Here is a 21,214-nt window from a genome sequence, read left to right as displayed (position 1 = left end):
TTGTAGGGTTGAGATCATTAGGCATTTATAAATATATCTCTGAAATAGACATGTTTAAATATCACAAGTTTTAATTTTGATTATTGTTCAAATGGTAGTCATACAAGGGTGATAATTATTATTTTCCTCAAGAAGAAAGGAAATTAACATGTATTTAAACTAGATTTACATTTCTTATAGCAAAATCATTCACAAGAAAAATACGAAGTCTGATATGCTGCCTTCATTCTGACATACTACTTCTCATTCATACATGATATAGTTCATTCCTTTTTAAAAATTCACAAAAATATACTAAACATGCTTGTGTACCAAAACAGTTGCTAGTTCTACAGTGATAAAATGTGTGGATCCTGCACTTAATGGTTTTAAAGTCTGTTGGGAAAGGAAACATGCAAACAAGTTAGAACAATATAATTCCTTGCTATGATGAAAGTCCAAAATAGAGTGAGGGCATAGGAGAAAAAGCATAAAGTCTTCCCAGGGTAATCTGAGATGATGTCACAGAGAAGGAAGCATTTGAACTGACACTTAAGGAAATCAGTAGACGTTAATATCACAGGGTAAACGGTAAATCCCCTGCAACCCAATAGGGATGTGGTGGCGATTAAATAAGTTATTATTTGCAAATTGCTCGAAATGATGCCTAGCACGTAGTCAGTAATATAGATGTGTCTTCATTAGATAAGTAAAATAAGAGAACACGGAAACATTTGCTCCTGTTTCAAACACTTGTAAATACTAAAACTTATGAATGAATGAACAAATATTTATAAATGTACATTATATACATATGTAATGTATATATATTATAATATTGCTCAAATATTTATAAATACTGCTCAACTAGACACCAAGCCAAGCTCATTCTTAGGTCCCAGTAACAAAGAGGAAATTCATTATCAGAGCAGAGTGAAAGCTAAAGCCAAGGTACTCATGGAGATATCAGGATGTCATAGAAATTAGGGGCTGGGACTTTAATATATTTTAGGACTGTGATACGAAGCCATAGCCGTGTGTGTGTGTGTGTGTGTGTGTGTGTGTGTGTGTGTGTGTGTGAAGTGCTCAGACTGAAATACCTTGTAAACCCTGGGCCCCATGAAAGATATTCGAAACAATTTGCCTAATAGCCTGAAGATGCTGCAAACTCATCTTGGGCCATGGGTTGAGTTACCTACAAGAAATTGTGAACCACAGGCCTTTGCTCAACAAAGATCAGAGGACTAAATCCACACTACCTCATTGTATGAGCTCAAAACTGGAGAATTAGTGTCAACTACACTGAAGTCAAACTACAGCGAAGAAATTATCCCATTGCCCATGACAAAAACAATTATGGAAAACAATCCTTTGCTGAAAATGAGTTTGACTCGTAACAATGTGTTATCACCACAATGATAATAATAATGAAAAGACAAAAAATCAGCAGCCACTACAAGTTACCCCCTAAAACTCTAAGTAGTAGAGCAAAGCGAGAGATTTTAAAACAGACATGAATAAAATACTCAAAGAGGAAAAAAATTGAATATAAAGATGAGGCAAAGTCAAAATAGTAGGAAAATGGCATATTTGGAAAATAACAAAATAGAAATTCTAGAAATGAGAGATCAAGTAATCCAAATTAAATCAGTGGCAACCAGTACTTGGTTTCTCACACCATTCTGCAATAAAAGGAATCCGGATTCTTCAGAGAAATGCTCATTCTAAGACTGGGGCAGCGAATGTAGAAGATAAATTTGGAGCATTTTGCAGTACGAGTGAATAAGAGGTGCTCAAAAATCAAAACAGCAGGGGTATATCAAAAGGACACAGGAGCCAAATGAAAGAGTTTCCAATCAAAAAACGCCCAGTCAAAGCTGGACAAGTTAAGCAAAACATTTTTAACATATTGGATTGTAACCCAAAGTTGGTGGGTATCAACTCTCTGTGGTTTTTAGATTCCATCAAATACACTGTAAAGTGATGAGTCTTCTTTCAAAATGACAGTGTTTATAATGCACCAGAAATGGTATCTTTTGCAAATACTTAAATTTATATAAAACACAATGTTAACTTAAAAATGGGTGATGGGCACCCAGTTTTCAGACTTCTTTTAGGACAGCCATGAAGAGCACTGCTCTGGGTTGGCTGTTCTACCAACTTTTACGAAGTGTGTGTATCAGATGTGAACATATTGAACTTTGCCAAACTTGGCCAGCGTGCCTCTCCAAGCGCTTTGTGCTGATTTATAACTCTGTAAGCGGTGTGAAAGTCTCTTTCCTCACCTCTTACCAGCATTTCGCACTGTCAGACTCTATGATCTTTTTCATGTTGATGAGCGTCATCTTGTGTTATTTTACATTTACTTCCCTGGCGACTGGCGTAGTTAAGCATCTTTCATATTTTTATTCTGTTATTAAGGCTGCTGCTGCTTCTGGAATTGACTCCATCTGCTCTGCTTCTTTAATTACGTTTTAAAACAGATTTATAGGGATTAAATATATATATATTCTGAATATTAACATTTTAATGTTTATATAGTCAAAATTATTAATCTTTTTTTTTTCATTAACCCTGGATTTTAAACCGTAGTTTGAAACTTTCTTTACAGAAAGAGGAAGTTGTCAGCCCTTTTGCTGGTCTGGCTTTCCCTTTTATATCTAGATACATTGTAGATCCCTGATGCATTTTTTTTTATGATTTACATTTTATTTTTTTTGTTGCCCTGTATTTTTTTAAATTTTATTATGTTATGTTAGTCACCATACAATATATCATTAGTTTTTGATGTAGTGTTCCATGATTCATTGTTTGTGTGTAACACCTAGTGCTCCCTGCAATATTTAGAGGTTATTCTTGTGTGAGGTGTAAGGTGTGAGGTCTGGGTCGAATTTTATCTTCTCCGATCAGCCAACCAGATGTGCCAACAATTAGATTATTAATTAGAAATTCTACCTTTGCCACTACAATTTTAAATACAACCTTTATCATGCATTAAATTTCCCTAAGCTCATGGGTCTGTTTATGTATTTTCTACTCTATTCCACTAGTCTGTCTATTCAGGGCCCAGTACCAACCTTGTTAAACAGGATTTAGAAGATATTTTAAAGTCAGATAGGACTAGTCTCTCTCTCTCTCTCTCTCTCTCTCTCACACACACACACACACACACACCCTTGTACTGACTCTTTCAACATTTCTCTGTCAATTCTTGCTTATTTTTCCATATGATCTTGAGTGTTACCTTGTGTAGTTGAAGAAAAAGCATATTCTTTTGTTAGGATTATGTTAAATTCATAAATTAGGGAAAACTGACATCATTACGACATCATTTATCCAAAAACATAGGGTGTCTTTCCATTCTTTAAAGTCCATTTTTGTCCTTTCAGGAGTACTTAAAAGTTTTCTTGACATATTTCTTGTTAAGTTTAACAAGAATAAGTTTAATAAGTTTACATATTTCTTGTTAAGTTTATCCCTAAGCATTTTCGCTTAACTCTGTCTCAATTATAAATGAGGTTTTATTCTACCTACTATTGTATCTTCTAACAAGGTATTGTTTTGGATATGAAAGCTACTGATTGCTGTGCATTAATTTTATATAAACAACCTTACTGAACTTCTTATTCTTTGAATCAGTTTTATGTTGGCTAATTAGGATTTTTCGGGTATGCTGTCTCATCATCTTTAAATAGATATACTTTAACACCTTCTTTTCCAACTCTGTGTCTCCAACTGATTTATCTCACTCCATGTCCCAGTATCATTAGAGCAGTTGAGAAACAAGTGGAGGTATGTGCATCCTTGCTTTTTCCCCATCTGAATGGAAATGCCACTGGTGTTCCTCCATTAAGCAAGATGATGTGAATGTGTATTTTATAAAAAATAAAAAACAAATATCAGTTTCTATTTTGTGTTGAATGTCTGTTAGATTTTGTCAAAAGCTCATTAACATTTATGGAGATAGTCATATTTATGTGTCCCTTAGATATATTAATACAATGTATCATGTTTTTTTTATAATGATTTTTTATTATATTATGTTAGTCACCATACAGTACATCCCCGGTTTCCGATGTAAGGCTCGATGATTGATTAGTTGTGTATAACATCCAGTGCACCATGCAATACATGCCCTCCTTACTACCCATCACCGGCCTATCCCATTCCCCCACCCCCCTCCCCTCTGAGGCCCTCAGTTTGTTTCTCATAGTCCATAGTCTCTCATGTTTCATTCCCCCTTCTGATTACCCCCCCTTTCTTTATCCTTTTCTTCCCCTACCAATCATCCTAGTTCTTATGTTCCATAGATGAGAGAAATCATATGATAGTTGTCTTTCTCTGCTTGACTTATTTCACTTAGCATTATCTCCTCCAGTGCCGTCCATGTTGTAGCAAATGTTGAGAACTCGTTCTTTCTGATAGCTGAGTAATATTCCATTGTATATATGGACCACAACTTCTTGATCCAGTCATCTGTTGAAGGGCATCTCGGCTCCTTCCACGATTTAGCTATTGTGGACATTGCTGCTATGAACATTGGGGTGCATATGGCCCTTCTCTTTACTACGTCTGTATCTTTGGGGTAAACACCCAGTAGTGCAATGGCTGGATCATAGGGTAGCTCAATTTTTAACTTCTTAAGGGACCTCCACACTGTTTTCCAGAGTGGCTGTACCAACTTGCATCCCCACCAACAATGCAGGAGGAATCCCCCTTCTCCACATCCTCTCCAACAATTGTTGTTGCTTGCCTTGTCTATTTTTGCCATTCTAACTGGCGTAAGGTGGTATCTGAGTGTGGTTTTGATTTGAATTTCCTTGATGGCTAATGATTTTGAACATTTTTTCATGTGTCTGTTAGCCATTTGTATGTCTTCATTGGAAAAGTGTCTGTTCATATCTTCTGCCCATTTTTTGATTTGTTTATTTGTTTCTCGTGTATTGAGTTTGAGAAGTTCTTTGTAGATCTTGGATACCAGTCCTTTATCTGTAGTGTCATTTGCAAATATATTCTCCCATTCCGTGGGCTGCCTCTTAGTTTTTCTGACTGTTTCCTTGGCTGTGCAGAAACTTTTAATCTTGATGAAGTCCCATAAATTCATTTTATCTTTTGTTTCTCTTGCCTTTGGGGATGTATCATGAAAAAGGTTGCTTTGGCTGATGTCGTAGAGGTTCCTGCCTATGTTCTTCTCTAGAATTTTGATGGATTCCTGTTTCACATCGAGGTCTTTCATCCATTTGGAGTTTATTTTTGTGTATGGTGTGAGATAGTGGTCAAGTTTCATTCTTTTGCATGTAGCTGTCCAATTTTCCCAGCACCATTTATTGAAGAGACTGTCTTTTTCCCAACGGATGTTTTTTCCTGCTTTGTCAAAGATTAGTTGCCCAAAGAGCCGAGGGTCCTTTCCTGGGCTCTCTATTCTGTTCCATTGGTCTATGTGTCTGTTTTTGTGCCAGTACCATGCTGTCTTTGTGATCACAGCTTTGTAGTACAGCTCGAAATCCGGCATTGTGATGCCCCCAGCTTTGTTTTTCCTTTTCAACAGTTCCTTGGAGATTCGGGGCCTTTTCTGTTTCCATACAAATTTAAGGACTATTTGTTCCAGTTCTTTGAAAAATGTCCTCGGTATTTTGATCGGGATAGCATTGAAAGTGTAGATTGCTCTGGGTAGCATGGACATTTTAACTATGTTAATTCTTCCGATCCATGAGCATGGAATATCTTTCCATTTTTTTATGTCTTCCTCAATGTCTTTCAAGAGTGATTTATAGTTTCTAGAATATAGGTCTTTTACGTCTCTGGTTAAGTTAATTCCAAGGTAACGTATGGTTTTTGGTGCTATTGTAAATGGGATGGATTCCCTAATTTCTCTTTCTTCGGTCTCGCTATTTGTGTACAGAAATGCAACTGATTTCTGAGCATTTATTTTGTATCCCGCCACGTTACTGAATTGCTCTATAACATCTAATAGTTTGGGAGTGGCTTCTTTTGGGTTTTCCATATAGAGTATCATGTCATCTGCGAAGAGAGATATTTTGACTTCTTCTTTGCCGATTGGAATACCTTTGATCCCTTTTTGTCGTCTGATTGCTGTTGCAAGGACTTCTAGTACTATGTTGAATAATAGTGGCGAGAGTGGGCATCCTTGTCGAGTTCCTGATCTTAAGGGAAAGGCTTCCAGCTTTTCCCCATTGAGAATAATATTTGCAGTAGGCTTTTCATAGATGGCTTTTATGAGATTGAGAAATGTACCTTCTATTCCTACACTCTGAAGGGTTTTAATCAGGAAAGGATGCTGTATTTTGTCAAATGCTTTTTCGGCATCGATTGAGAGGATCATATGGTTCCTGAGTCTTTTCTTGTTGATATGATGTATCACGCTGATTGATTTGCGAATATTGAACCACGCTTGCATCCCAGGTATGAATCCCACTTGATCGTGGTGGATAATCCTTTTAATGAACTGTTGGATTCTATTAGCCAGGATCTTGTTGAGGATTTTGGCGTCCATATTCATTAGGGAAATTGGTCTGTAATTCTCCTTTTTGAGGGGGTCTTTGCCTGGTTTGGGGATCAAGGTAATATTGGCCTCATAGAATGAGTTTGGTAGCTTTCCTTCTGTTTCTATTTTTTGAAATAGCTTTAGGAGAATAGGTATTATTTCTTCTTTGAATGTTTGGTAGAATTCCCCAGGAAAACCGTCCGGGCCTGGAGTTTTGTTATTTGGAAGGTTGTTTATCACTGACTCAATTTCTTCATAATTAATTGGCCTGTTTAAGAAATCAATTTCTTCCTGTTTCAATCTTGGTAGTTTATAGGTTTCCAGGAAGGATTCCATCTCTTCCAGATTGCTTAGTTTATTGGCATATAGCTATTGATAAAAATTTCTAATAATCCTTCCAATTTCAATGGTGTTCGTCGTGACCTCTCCTTTTTCATTCATAATTTTAATAATCTGGGTCCTTTCTCTTTTCTTTTGGATAAGTCTTGCCAGTGGTCTGTCAATTTTATTGATTCTCTCCAAGAACCAGCTTCTAGTCCTGTTGATCTGCTCTACTGTACTTCTGGTTTCTGCTTGATTGATTTCAGCTCTAATTTTGGTCAACTGCTTCCTCGTGCGTGGATTAGGCCTGTCCCTCTGTTGCTGTTCTAGCTTCTTGAGGTGAGAATATAAAAACTGCATTTTAGATTTTTCTATTCTTTTGAGTGAGGCTTGGATGGCTATGTATTTCCCCCTTAGGACTGCCTTTGCAGTATCCCATAGGTTTGGGACCAATGTGTTTTCATTCTCATTGGTCTCCATAAATTGTTTAATTTGATTTTTGATTTCCTGGTTTATCGAGTCATTCCTGAGCAGGATGGTTCTTAGTCTCCAAGTGTTTGAGTTTCTTCCAAATTTTTCCTTGTGGTTGAGTTCCAATTTCAGAGTGTTGTGGTCTGAGAATATGCAGGGGATAATTTCAATCTTTTGGTATCGGTTGAGACCTGTTTTGTGTCCCAGAACATGGTCTATTCTTGAGAATGTTCCATGGGCATTAGAATAGAATGAGTATTCTTTGATTCTGGGGTGTAGTGTTCTAAATATATCTATGAGGTCCAACTCGTCGAGTATGGCATTCAAAGCCTTTGATTCTTTGCTTAGTTTTTGCCAGGGTGTTCTGTCTATTTCTGATAGTGGAGTGTTGAGGTCCCCTACTATTAATGTATTTTTATTTATATGTCTCTTTATTCTGGTTAAGAGTTGGCTTGTGTATCTTGCTGCTCCCCTGTTGGGGGCATATATATTTATAATTGTCATATCCACTTGTTGAATACTTCCTTTAAGAATAATATAGTGCCCTTCTGCATCTCTAACTATAGTCTGTAGTTTAAAATCCAATTTATCTGATATGAGAATTGGTACCCCAGCTTTCTTTTGAGGTCCATTTGCATGAAAGATGGTACTCCATCCCCTTACTCTCAGTCTGAATGCATCTTTGGGTTCAAAATGAGTCTCTTGTAGACAGCAAATGGATGGGTCATTTCTTTTTATCCAATCTGCAACCCTGTGGAGTTTATGGGAAGGTTCAAACCATTCACATTAATACTGAGTACCGAGAGATGTGATTTTAATGATACCATGTTGCCAGTAAAGTCTTTGTTTGTATTGGCTGTGACTTTCTGTTCTGTATCACTCTTGGGGCTTTTTTACCTTTATATAACCCCCCTTACTATCTCCTGTAGGGCTGGTTTCGTGGTTACGAAATTGGTTAGTGACTGGCAATTCTGAAATGTCTTTATTTCTCCATCAATTCTGAATGACAGCCTTGCTGGACAAAGGATCCTTGGCTGCATGTTTTTCTCTGAAAGGGCTTTAAATATGCTCCCCCAACCCTTTCTCTCATTCCAGGTCTGTGTAGACAGGTCTGACGTAATTCTGATGCCTTTGCCTTGGTACGTGAGAAATTTCTTTGCCCTGGCCGCTTTCAATACTGTATCCTTGGATCTAATATTTGCGAATTGCACTATGATGTGACGTGGCGTAGGTTTGTCGTGGTTGAGCTTGGGAGGGGTCCTCTCTGCCTCTTGGACATGAATGTTTATTTCCCTCGCTAGATTAGGGAAGTTTTCAGCTACAATTTGTTCAAATATCTCTTCTAGACCTCTGTTTTTCTCCACCCCCTCGGGGATGCCGATGATTCTAACATTGGATCGTTTCATTGAGTCAGTAATCTCCCGTAACCTACATTCGTGGGCGTGGATTTTTTTAAGACCATCTTCTATTTTCATTTTTTCCTCTATTAACCCATCCTCCAATTCACTAACCCGTTCCTCTGCTTCTGTGACCCTGGCTGTCAGAGCCTCTAGTTTTGCCTGCATTTGGCTCATAGAATTTTTAATTTCTGTCAGATTCGCTCTCATTTCTGTCCTTAGGGATTCTATATTCTCAGTAACCTTTTCGTTAATACTTTTTTCAATTCTACTCATCATTTTGACCATTGTTACTCTGAATTCCATTTCTGATAATTTGGTTACATCCATATCCATTATTTCTGTGGCAGAGGCCACAGACTCACTGTCTTTTCTTTGCTAGGGGGGCTTCTCCTTCTTGTCATTCTGATGAGGAGAGGATGCGGGGTTGTCCAGAGCCCAAATCATTGACTGGGTCCCAGGCCGTGCCCCTTGTTTTATAGGGATCTTAGGGGATGTGGGCTTCTTCTTTAAAGATTTTATTTATTTATTTATTTATTTATCTGAGAGAGAGAGAGACAGACAGTCAGCAAGAACGGGAACAGAAGCAGGGGTGTGGAAGAGGAAGAAGCAGGCTCCCAGCGGAGGAGCCCGATGAGGGACTCCTTTCTGGAACACCGGGATCACGCCCTAAGCCAGAGACAGGCGCTCAATGACTGCGCCACTCAGGTGCCCCGGGTTGTGGGCTTCTTGATTTTTCAGCCTGCTTTCTGTGTTCTGGGGGAGGGGCCTGCCGCGCCGATACTCAGGCAACCCTGTTTGGGTAGAGTCTCCGTGTCCCCTGCGAGGGGTGATGGGGATGGGCACGCTGTGAGCCGGTATTTCCAGGCTTTTGTTCTCTGGTGGCTTTCCCTGGCGGTCTGCTGTGCCTCTTCTGAGAGTCAGAGCAGCAGAAGCTGAATTGTCACAGAACAGAGGGATTGCGGCCCGTTCTCCACTGATGTTCTGGCCACTTTAATTCTGTTTCTGTTGGTGCTGCTCAACCCTGCAGCGTCCCGGGATGTGTGCCCCACACCCGGCGTCCCTGCCCTCACTTCCAGGGCCAGCGCATCTCTGTCCTTTGTGTTTCTAATGCCGCCAGCTGCCAGCCGCCCCACGCGCTCCCGGATCTCCCGGTCTCAGTCTATGCCCGGTGAGCACACCTCGATTCCGGAGTTCTGTGAGAAGCCTGGTGGCACACACACCCGGTTCAGGGTCTCAGTCTGCTGTTTCGCGGGTGCCGACCATGAGTCCGCCCGCTCCCCCATGCAGGTGGCTGCTGCTTCCCGGTGCCCGAGCGTGTCGGCTCCCTCCCCCTTCTGTTTATCTTCCAATATCTGTGCACGGTTTCACAGCTCCCCTCTTCGTACCTCAATACTCAGCGCTAGAGATGTTCATTTGTAGAGATCCAGATGTATCTTCCTGCGTCTCAGGCTGATTCTGTGGATGTTCAGGCTGGTCTGGTACCTATCCAGCTCGACTCAGGGGACCGGCTGAAAAAGGGTTCCCCTACTCCTCCGCCATCTTAACTCTTACAATGTATCATGTTAATGGGTTTTCTAATACTAGACCAATTTTGCGTTCATTGAATGAATTATCCTTAGTCATGGTATATTCTTTCCTTACAATGATGTTCAATTCTACCTGCTAATATTTTATCTAGAACCTTCACATTTATGTACATGAATGATATAGGTCTGTACCTTTCTTTTTTGTGTGTTTTTGTAATGTTTAGGTAACAGTGTTATTCATGCTTCAAGAATTAGGAAGATTTCCTTCATTTTCAATGTTCTGGAATAATTTGTGGACATTTGGGAAGCTTTGATTTCTAAAGGTTTTGTAGAATTCTCCCTTGGACCATATGGACCTGATGAATTTTTTAAAAATAATTCCTTAATAGTGTAAATCTTCTTTTATGGAAATTTGTTTCTTAAAACCTGTACATCTAATAAGGGTCAATTTTGATCACCTGTATTTTCTCTAGGAATTGTTAATTTAATCTTGGTTTTCAAATACATTTGCATAATGGTCTGAAAGAGGTATCTTGGGAATTTAATTCCTCCTGTTTTAGTGTTTTTTGAAACAACTCATTGATAAAAAAAAAATCAGTGTCTATAAATGCACAGTTAACAAATGAATCATTGATCTCAGCTTGCATAATCACATTTCTCATCCCAAGTGTTTATTTCTCATTTATCACAGGTTACCATCTTGAGTCTGCTTAAACAATGAAAGCAATTTGTGCCTCATGGTAATTGACAGTTGATGGTGTGGCTGGTTTTCCTTAATTCTAGCAGTTCCAAGAAAAAAGTAAAAATCATAAAATATCAAAACAAAACATTTAGTCAATTCAGCAAGTAAAAACAGTATGAAGAGTTGAAGGTTTCATCCAATAAAGGAAGTAAATGGTGGGGGACTGCCTTGGCTGGCTCAGTTAATAGAGGTAGGACTGTTAATCTCAGGGTTATAAATTCAATCCCCACATTGGATGCAGAGATTACTTAAAAAATAAAATCTTTTTTTTTTTTAAGGAAAGTTTCATCCAATAGCAGAATAGTGCAAATAAACCATTAGGAACTTGGGTATTGGAAACCACTGTTTGGGCATTAGTGAAGGGAGTGAATTCTTTCAAAAACACTTTCAAGGCCCCGAATCGCCAAGGAACTGTTGAAAACGTAAAACAAACCTGGGGGCATCACATTGCCAGATTTCAAGCTGTACTACAAAGCTGTGATCACAAAGACAGCATGGTACTGACACAAAAACAGACACATAGACCAATGGAACAGAATAGAGAACCTAGAAATGGACCCTTGGCTCTTTGGGCAACCAATCTTTGACAAAGCAGGAAAAAACAACCAGTGGAAAAAAGACAGTCTCTTCAATAAATGGTGCTGGGAAAATTGGACAGCTACATGCAAAAAAATGAAACTTGACCACTCTCTCACACCATACAAAGATAAACTGTAAATGGATGAAAGACCTCGATGTGAGACAGGAATCCATCAAAATCATAGAGGAGAGCATAGGCAGCAACCTCTTTGGCATCGGCCACAGCAACTTTTTTCATGACACATCTCCAAAGGCAAGAGAAACAAAGGAAAAAATGAACTTGTGGGATATCATCAAGATAAAAAAGCGTCTGCACGGCCAAGGAAACAGTCAAAAAAACTAAGAGGCAGCCCACAGAATGGGAGAATATATTTGCAAATGACACTACAGATAAAAGACTGGTATCCAAGATCTGCAAGGAACTTCTCAAACTCAATACACAAGAAACAAATAAACAAATCATAAAATGGGCAGAAGATATGAACAGACACTTTTCCAATGAAGGCATACAAATGGCTAACAGACACATGAAAAAATGTTCAAAATCATTAGCCATCAGGGAAATTCGAATCAAAACCACATTGAAATACCGCCTTACGCCAGTTAGAATGGCAAAACTTGACAAGGCAAGAAACAACAATTGTTGGAAAGGATGTGGAGAAAGGGGATCCCTCCTACATTGTTGGTAGGAATGCAAGTTGGTACAGCCACTCTGGAAAACAGTGTGGATGTCCCTTAAGAAGTTAAAAATTGAGCTACCCTATGATCCAGCAATTGCACTACTGGGTATCTACCCCAAAGATACAGATGTAGTGAGGAGAAGGGCCATATGCACCCCAATGTTCATAGCAGCATTGTCCACAATAGCTAAATCGTGGAAGGAGCCGAGATGCCCTTCAACAGATGACTGGATTAAGAAGATGTGGTCCATATACATAATGGAATATTACTCAGCCATCAAAAAGAACGATTTCTCAACATTTGCTACAACATGGACGGGACTGGAGGAGATTATGCTAATTGAAATAAGTCAAGCAGAGAAAGACAATTATCATATGGTTTCACTCATTTATGGAACATAAGAACTAGGAAGATTGGTAGGAGAAGGAAGGGAAGAATGAAGGGGGGGTAAACAGAAGGGGGAATGAAGCATGAGAGACTATAGACTCTGGGAAACAAACTGAGGGCTTCAGAGGGGAAAGGATGGGGAAATGGGATAGGCTGGTGATGGGTAGTAAGGAGGGCATGTATTTCATGGTGCACTGGGTGTTATACGCAAGTAATGAATCATGGAACTTTACATCAAAAACTAGGGATGTACTGTATGGTGACTAACATAATAAAAAATATTATTAAAAAAAACTGCATATATAAAAAAACACTTTCACTTTTCATACATTGATCTTTAATCCAACCAGATTTGCTTTTTCATGTGGGGTGTATCATTATGTTTCAGTTGTTTCTCTAGGGGTTAAATTTCTGGATTTGAGATTTAATACCCTACAGGAAAGTTTCTAACTTTTAATAGGTGAATTTAACTATTTATATTTATTATGATCACTGATTTATTTGACATATTTCTGTGGTGTCATGTTTTATTTACTGTGCTTTTTCTTTTCATTTTTTTCTTCTTTCTAACCTTTGGTTGGATTATTAAACTTCTCCTTATTCTCCCTGCCATATTTCCCTCTAGGTTCTGGTTTCATTCTTTTAAGGATTACCCTTTATATTTTATATGCATAGAGATAAATTAATACTTTCTGATTAAGTTTGTCATTGTCATTCTCTTCTCAAATTATACCAAAAAATTTAGAAAGTTATTCCCATCCAAACTTTGCTTTGTGTGTTGTTTTGTTTCAACTTTGCTTTTACTTATCTCTCTGGTTATGTTTTTCAGGTAATAAGATTTGGCTTTACTCACATAGTGTTGATTTTTCTGATGTCCATCACTTCTTTTTCCAAAATATTCATTTCTTCTGGTGTTAGTTTCTATAAGTACTTTCTTCAGTGACAATCTGCATAGACAGTAAACTTTTCCCTCTGGGCCTGAGATGTCTAGTCCCTTCATAGTTGAAAGATGGCTAAGTTAGGATATATTTCTAGACTGACAATAACTTTACTATTCATTACTTTTGGGTCTTTGCTAAGTTAGCAGTTTGATTTTCATTCTGAATGAATGAAATGTCTTAATTTGTCCTTGGGTATTGGTGTACTTCTTCAGTTTTGGGAACTCGTGTTATTTTTCAATTCTGTAAAATGATTAAACATTACCTCTTCATATCTGCATTCTCTAGAGTATAGGTGTTCTTAACTTGTGGTCTGTGGATCTCCTGGGTGTCCAAGAATAGGATTTAGTGGGTTAATGATTTTGAATGTGAAAAAAAAAAATCCTTCATTTTCACTGACCTCTAATTGAAAGTTAGCATTCCTTCAATTATAAATGAGAGGCAAAAAACCACAGTAGTATTAGCAGTTTCTTTGACTGTCTCATCTGTAGAAGCCAGAGATACTTCAATATCACATAAAGGTTATAGCAAGTATCTCAAAATACATTACATGCTCCTTATTGCTTTGAAATTACTCTAGTTGTAAGCCCTCTGGCCAGATCCTACTTAATTAACAAATAAGCTCATAAATTACTATAACACCCATTTAGGTAATTTTTACATTTGTATTTAAAAGTCACTAGTTTCCTTTGAAATTCTATATTTTATGCATTTAAAAACATTAAATGTGTATTTCAAATTTTACATTTCTTGTTTTCCCACCGAAATACCAAATCTATATTACAGTGTCCTATTCTCTTTGGATATATGGCATGTCTACTATTCAGTCTACCAGAAGACTTTAATTTTTTTATTTCATGATTTTCTACTTACCTAGTTTTTGAATCTTTCTTTTTCTATTCTGGTCTTGTTCTATGAGTGTTAATTTATCCTTTCGGGTGATCTAAACTTAGTGTTAGTCCCTTCCTGAATGCTCTGTTATCTCTAGTTCCTCATGTTGACAGATTCTCCCATTTGGTTTGAAAATTCTGTCTGGGATCTCATTCTCCTTGGCTCTTCATCTGGGAGCAGTTGTCATGGAGACTCAACATTTGCCCTTAATGTCAGTTTCACATTCACTTCTGTCAGGGCCCTGCAGGGGCACTGTTCTGAAGCCAGTATTCACAGATATTTCTCGGGTTGGGCTTATAGGAGGCCTGAATAGCGCGTGGATTTGGGTTCTACAATAATGAATCATTTAAGACTTTCTGCTCCCATTCCAGAATGAGCAGCCTGCTTTAGGGTTCTTATCATACTGTGTTTCAACTCTCATCTGTATGCCCAGAACCCATTTCCAAACACTCCTTCCTTGCCCCCTACAGTTGGCTACAACTTCTAACCTGTAGAGATTTAAAATACCAGCCCACAAGGCATTTACCTGCCCATTACCTCCAAGGGCTCCAGCATTTCAGCTCCCACTCATCACTCTGGTTAGGAGTTTCTTCTGTTCTGACACTATGAAAATGCCCTTTGTTTTTCTGTTTTTGTTTTTGTTTTATGCCTAGTATGTGTTTTAATGTTTTTGATTGTATTTTATTCAGCATTTATATGTAATTGGTGGCTGAGGGCAGAGCTCTGCATCTGTTCATCTGTCTTGACTGGTCTTTATAGAGTGATATTTTTAAAGCAAAAATGGAACCTTGTCATTCCTCTGCTTACATCCTTTAAGCTGCTTGAATGTTAGATTCCTAAAGGCAGGAAGGTCATCTGCCTTGTTTGCTACTGTTTTTCTACAAATCTAGGCGAGCACATAATAGGGACTTAATAAATAAGAGTTAAGTGAATAAATACATTACTCCCCACACTTTTAGATTAAAGACCAACACAGTTAACATAGTCTAGTGGTCAGCATGGCCTAACAGTGGACATAATCTAGTCCTTGCATGATTTGACCAGTGCTACCTCTAAGCCAGCTTTTCTTGTAGATTTGTATTTACGCTTCCCGGTCTCTCAACCTATTTACAAAATTTAGGCTTACTATAAGCCTGAAAGAGCTTAAAATCAAAACATTTTCCATAAATTTCAGTAACTTTTCCCCTTTGTTTGAATGGCACTAACATGACATAAGCAATAAATATTACAATCATACATGCTTGACAAGTTATATTCTCTAAATTCAAAAGTGAATATGGGCAAACACACACACAGCTTATTTATCTGGTATATTTCTGGGTCAGTGTTCAAAATCTTTTGTTCCTCCTATAAGTCACAAGTAAATATTTACATACTCACATATTTGAAGAAAGGGGTGGATATCTAACTAGCAAACTAAAATGTAACAAAAGAAAAAAATTGAGTTGTTTTGTATCTGACCGCTGTTCAGTGTGTTCATGGAAATATATACTTCAGAGCATTCTAATCACAGCCTTTTTTGGTAAAATGTGTCCTAACTTGTGCTGAACTGACACATTTCATCTTCAAGGCTGTAAATGATGCAAAGGGGAAGAAACTTGCTATTCCAGAAGCACCATATTGTAATATGGTTAATGAGTAATTGGTCCTATTGAGGTCATTTTGTTGTTTGATGAATGATCTTTGAAACAACTCGCCTTCCTTAGGATCTTCAAAATCACAAATGGATTGCCTGAAATGGACCAGACCTCTGCAAGTTCCTTGCATGTCATCTTCCCTTCCTTTCCTTCCCCTATCAAACCCCCCTTTTTTTCCTATCAATCTAGACAGGAAAAATGTAGACGACTAGCAGACATCAAATAGCAAAATGGGCAATCAGCAGACCAAATCATCTAGGTATATCTGAGTGTTTCCCCATAACCTAAGCTTAACATAATTTGACCAATAAATTCTATGAATGTCTCTGTTTCCTTGTACTCAAAGTAAATATAAATTTCCCTCAAAATGTGTAACACGTCAAATTTTCATATTGATCTGTACTTAAGAAAATGAAACTTCGTTTTCTACAACAAATAGTGGTAGACAAAAACTTGCCAATTAAAGGCAGCAATTCCTCTGAGCTAAACATCTACCAAATAAATATTAAGTCAGTTCAAATGCAAATTAATGACCCACATACTTCTTTCCTCTAGAGCCACTCCCCTTTCTCTTTCCTGCCCATATCGATCTACTCTAATCGTACCCTACTGTGGGAGGATTATAGACCATTTTGTATCCTGTTCCACTTCTCATTGATCTTTAAACATTTCAATCACATCAGCCTTTCAGACTGTCGGGTTGGGTTGGGTTGGGTTGCATTGGGCTGGGTTGGGTTAGAGTAGCTGAAAAATCTTTCAAGTGATCATGTTGTGCCACCTGGCGGAAATTTAGTATTTTTCAGGCAGAAGCAAATAGAATTTCTCTGGTTCGTATACTCTTGGTTCTCTTGTTTGACTTAGTCACAAGGAGATTCTGATAAATTATACAAAAACAAAACCACCTGAGGCCAGTCTCCATTCTGTCTCTCAACCCTACCAGTTCAGTATTTTCCCAAAAGACATCTTCACATCTGCCCTGTAATCCTCCTAAAAAAACAAAACAAAACAAGCCTGCAAACAAAACCTAAAGGCTAAGCTTACATTCTACTTTACGAACAGGCAGCAAATGAACATGTTACCCTTAAGTTTGTCTTTTTCCCAGACGGGTTTGTGTTTTCACTAAAAAGATAGTTTTACAAAGTTATTCACAAATAGCATTTTCTTCTGGTGTGATATGCAGTGTTTAACCCTGCCATCTGAAACTACTATGTGGGGGTAGAGCTGTGTAATGTTTTTATCTGTTTTTAGAGGATGCTAATTTTGTAGACACTTACTGGTGGGAAGTTAATTTCTTTACTGCACATTATTTCTGGATTTATCGATAAAGAATGTACACTATATTAGCATTCGAGAATAACATCATGAGAGATCTCAGTCTGCTTGACCACTCTCTCACACCGTACACAAAGATAAACTCCAAATGGATGAAAGACCTTGATGTGAGACAGGAATCCATCAACATCCTAGAGGAGAGCATAGGCTGTAACTTCTTCAACATCAGCCACAGCAACTTCTTTCATGACACGTCTCCAAAGGCAAGGGAAACAAAAGCAAAAATGAACTTTTGGGACTTCATCAAGATAAAAAGCTTCTGCACAGCCAAGGAAACAGTCAAAAAAACTAAGAGGCAGCCCACGGAATGGGAGAAGATATTTGCAAATGACACTACAGATAAAAGTCTGGTATCCAAGATCTATAAAGAACTTCTCAAACTCAATACCCAAGAAACAAATAATCAAATAAAAAAATGGGCAGAAGATATGAACAGACACTTCTCCAAAGAAGACATATAAATGGCTAACAGACACATGAAAAAATGTTCAACATCATTAGCCAACAGGGAAATTCAAATCAAAACCACATTGAAATACCACCTTATGCCAGTTAGAATGGCAAAAATCGACAAGGCAAGAAACAGCAAGTGTTGGAGAGGATGTGGAGAAAGGAGAACCCTCTTACACTGTTGGTGGGAATGCGAGTTGGTACAGCCACTTTGGAAAGCAGGACTGAGGTTCATTAAAAAATTAAAAATAGAGCTACCCTATGACTTAGCAATTGCACTACTGGGTATTTACCCCAAAGATACAGATGTATTAAAAAGAAGGGCCGTATATACCCCAATGTTCATAGCAGCAATGTCCACAATAGCCAAACTGTGGAAGGAGCCTAGATGCCCTTCAACAGACGAATGGATAAAAAAGATGTGGTCCATATATACAATGGAATATTACTCAGCCATCAGAAAGAATGATTACTCAACATTTGCATCAACATGGATGGGACTGGAAGAGATTATGCTAAATGAAATAAGTCAAGCAGAGAAAGACAATTATCATATGGTTTCACTCATTTATGGAACATAAGAAGTAGGAAGATCGGTAGGAGAAGGAAGGGAAGAATGAAGGGGGGGGTAAACAGAAGGGGGAATGAACCACAAGAGACTGTGGACTCTGGGAAACAAACTGAGGGCTTCAGAGGGGAGGGAGTGGGGGAATGGGATAAGCCAGTGATGAGTATTAAGGAGGGCACGTATTGCATGGTGCACTGGGTGTTATACGCAAGTAATGAATCATGGAACTTTACATCAAAAACTAGGGATGTACTGTATGGTGAATAACATAATATAATAAAAAATATTATTAAAAAAAGATTATGCTAAGTGAAATAAGTCAAGCAGAGAAAGACAATTATCATATGTTTTCACTCATTTGTGGAACATTAAGGAATAGCAGGGAGATTGTTAGGAGAAGGAAGGGAAAAACAAAGGAGGGGGGAGTAAACAGAGGGGGAAATGAACCACAAGAGACTATGGACTCCTGGAAACAAACTGAGGGTTTTAGAGGGGAGGGGGTGGAGGGATGGGCTAGCCCAGTGATGGGTAGTAAGGAGGGCACGTATTGCATGGAGCACTGGGTGTTATGTGCAAACAATGAATCATGGAACACTCCATCAAAAACTAATGATGTACTGTATGGTGACTGACATAACATAATAATAAAAAAATAACATCATGATACTACATACTTTATTAATTGTATTTTCTATGCAAAGCCATTCAATGAAGGATTCCTGTGGCGGCTTTTTTTTTTTTAAATACTATTTTTTGTTGTTTCTTTCCCTCATTTCAGATTAGAATCCCCCACACGGAGTCTAAGCATGGATGCTCCAAAGGGTGTCCATATTAAAGCTCATGCTGGGAAAATCGAGGCTCTTTCTCAAATGGATATCATTTTCCAAAGTAGTGATGGAATGGTGAGTTTGGTGTATGAAGCTCCTATTGTACATCCTGATAACTTTCAGAGTGGTCAGAGACCATCATTTCTGCCATTACCTACCGATCCAACTTCTCTCAATATGGCGGTCACTGGGAGTTACCTGTAAATGACAACCATGATCAGTTGTTGCCTTGAGTGCTATGCTTGCTCACATCAAATTATGTTTAAATGAAAATTAAATATGAAAATTAAGAGCTTGAAAAGTCAACCACAATAAGGATAAAATCTGGAAATTCAAGTCCAGAAATAAAACATCACTGATATAAGCCAAAGTCATAATGCGGCGGTAGAGCACTTGCTACTCAACATTGATTGTTCTAGTACTAGACCAATTCATGAATTACCTGTTTGAATTCAGAAAAGTTGACAGGCCTCCCCAGACCTGGACTATCTTCTCATTTGTCAAACAGGGAAAGTACTATTTCCTTAACTATGTCACAGAGCCATGAGATAGTAGTGTGGTACTATGAGTGGCAAGATTTTGAAATTATCATATTAATTTGATATTAAGAGAAAGGTGTGGTTGAGGCAGCAAATGGGGACCATGAGAGGCAGCTCATGAGTGTGGACAGGACCCGTCCAATGGCAGGCTGCTAGTGGAATATAAAAGATATCCAGTGAAGCTCCTTCAAGTTGTAACTTGAAAAGTTATGATGCCAAGAGCAGGTAAATGCAAAAACGGAAGTCAAGGATTTTGGAACCTCATTACTAAATTATAATGTCACAACATACTTAAAATGTATTACCTTGGAAAAATATACTAATTTTAATTTTGAAATAGTCTCACTTATTTCCACAAATAAGGCACCATTTTTTTAATAGCACATAGCCTGACTCATAAGTTGATATCCCTTATTACTGGGAGCTAGTTCAAAGTGAGGGGATAGCTGGCCTCCCACAAGATACATTCCCATAAAGATAAACGAACGCAAGCAGGGAAGGGGTATGTGGACTGCCAGGGTCTTAGAGTTTGCTAGAAGAGCAAGAAAAAAATAACAACTAGAAAACAAATTCACTGATTAACCATAAGAAAGGAGAGCAGAGAAACCAACAAGGAAAAGCTAAAGCACATTAGGGAAAACCAGGTGGCCACAGACCCAAAGCACTGGACAACAGCTTAAGTAGGTTCTGTGTTAAAAAAAAAAAAAATGCAATACACATTTCATTTCTTTTACTCTGACAGTATCCAAGACCACAAGGTAACTTCTAATACTGTTCCACCCACTGCTTCCCATGCAGTGGTCAGCTTCCCGAGAGGGGTTACAGACTGCAAACACCAGGTTATGAAAAAAGTGGAGTTCGTGGGTGAGAGTGCAGAAAATAAAGGAAGAGTCCAACTTGTTTGCAAGGAAAAACATTTTGCCCGCCCATGACATGCTTTAATTCCTTCTAATAAGTGAGGACCCTGGCGTGGGTAAGATTGGGCTACTCAGTGGGACAGTTCTTCGTTCCCCAAAAGATTTCCAAACCTCAATTAATGGCCATCTATTTACATCTCAGTGTAACTAAACTGTCACAGGAACAAAAACCCCAGTAGCTTTCGTTTAATTTTAGTTGGCTTTGGTCTGTGTGTCTACTGCTTTTCCACATCTAAGAGAAGGCAGCTGAGTTTCGAATATTTTAGAAGTTAGGGAAATGGTTGGTAGCTAATAGAATGAAGTTAATTGCCTCTTATAGGGAAACAAAATCAACAGAAATTCCAACATTCACAGGTAGAAATTATTAAGATGAACTTATTTCTGTGGCTTCTACTTTATCCTAATGGGGTAGAGAACGTGATTTAGCATAAAGTCAAAATAGGTCACAAGATAAATGTGAATTAAAAGAACATTTTTTTTCAGATAATTCTGAAGGTATTTTTAGTATAGCATCATAAATCTTC

General features: G+C 38.2%; 1 protein-coding gene across 4 annotated transcripts in view; it reads left to right on the top strand.

The window, feature by feature from the left end:
- Positions 1 to 21,214, top strand: part of SGCG (sarcoglycan gamma) — a 136,481-nt gene that overhangs the window by 114,138 nt on the left and 1,129 nt on the right. For all 4 annotated transcript variants that reach the window (XM_057309688.1, XM_044381690.3, XM_044381691.3 and 1 more), the window contains one exon: positions 19,186 to 19,309. In XM_057309688.1, the coding sequence (XP_057165671.1) occupies positions 19,186 to 19,309 (124 nt within the window). The remainder of the gene's footprint in view (positions 1 to 19,185; positions 19,310 to 21,214) is intronic.

Source organism: Ursus arctos, unplaced genomic scaffold (genome assembly GCF_023065955.2).
Source record: "Ursus arctos isolate Adak ecotype North America unplaced genomic scaffold, UrsArc2.0 scaffold_10, whole genome shotgun sequence".
In the NCBI taxonomy this organism is placed as follows: domain Eukaryota; kingdom Metazoa; phylum Chordata; class Mammalia; order Carnivora; family Ursidae; genus Ursus; species Ursus arctos.
Note: the sequence above shows the minus strand (reverse complement) of the source record. Positions and strands in the feature narration are given on the sequence as shown.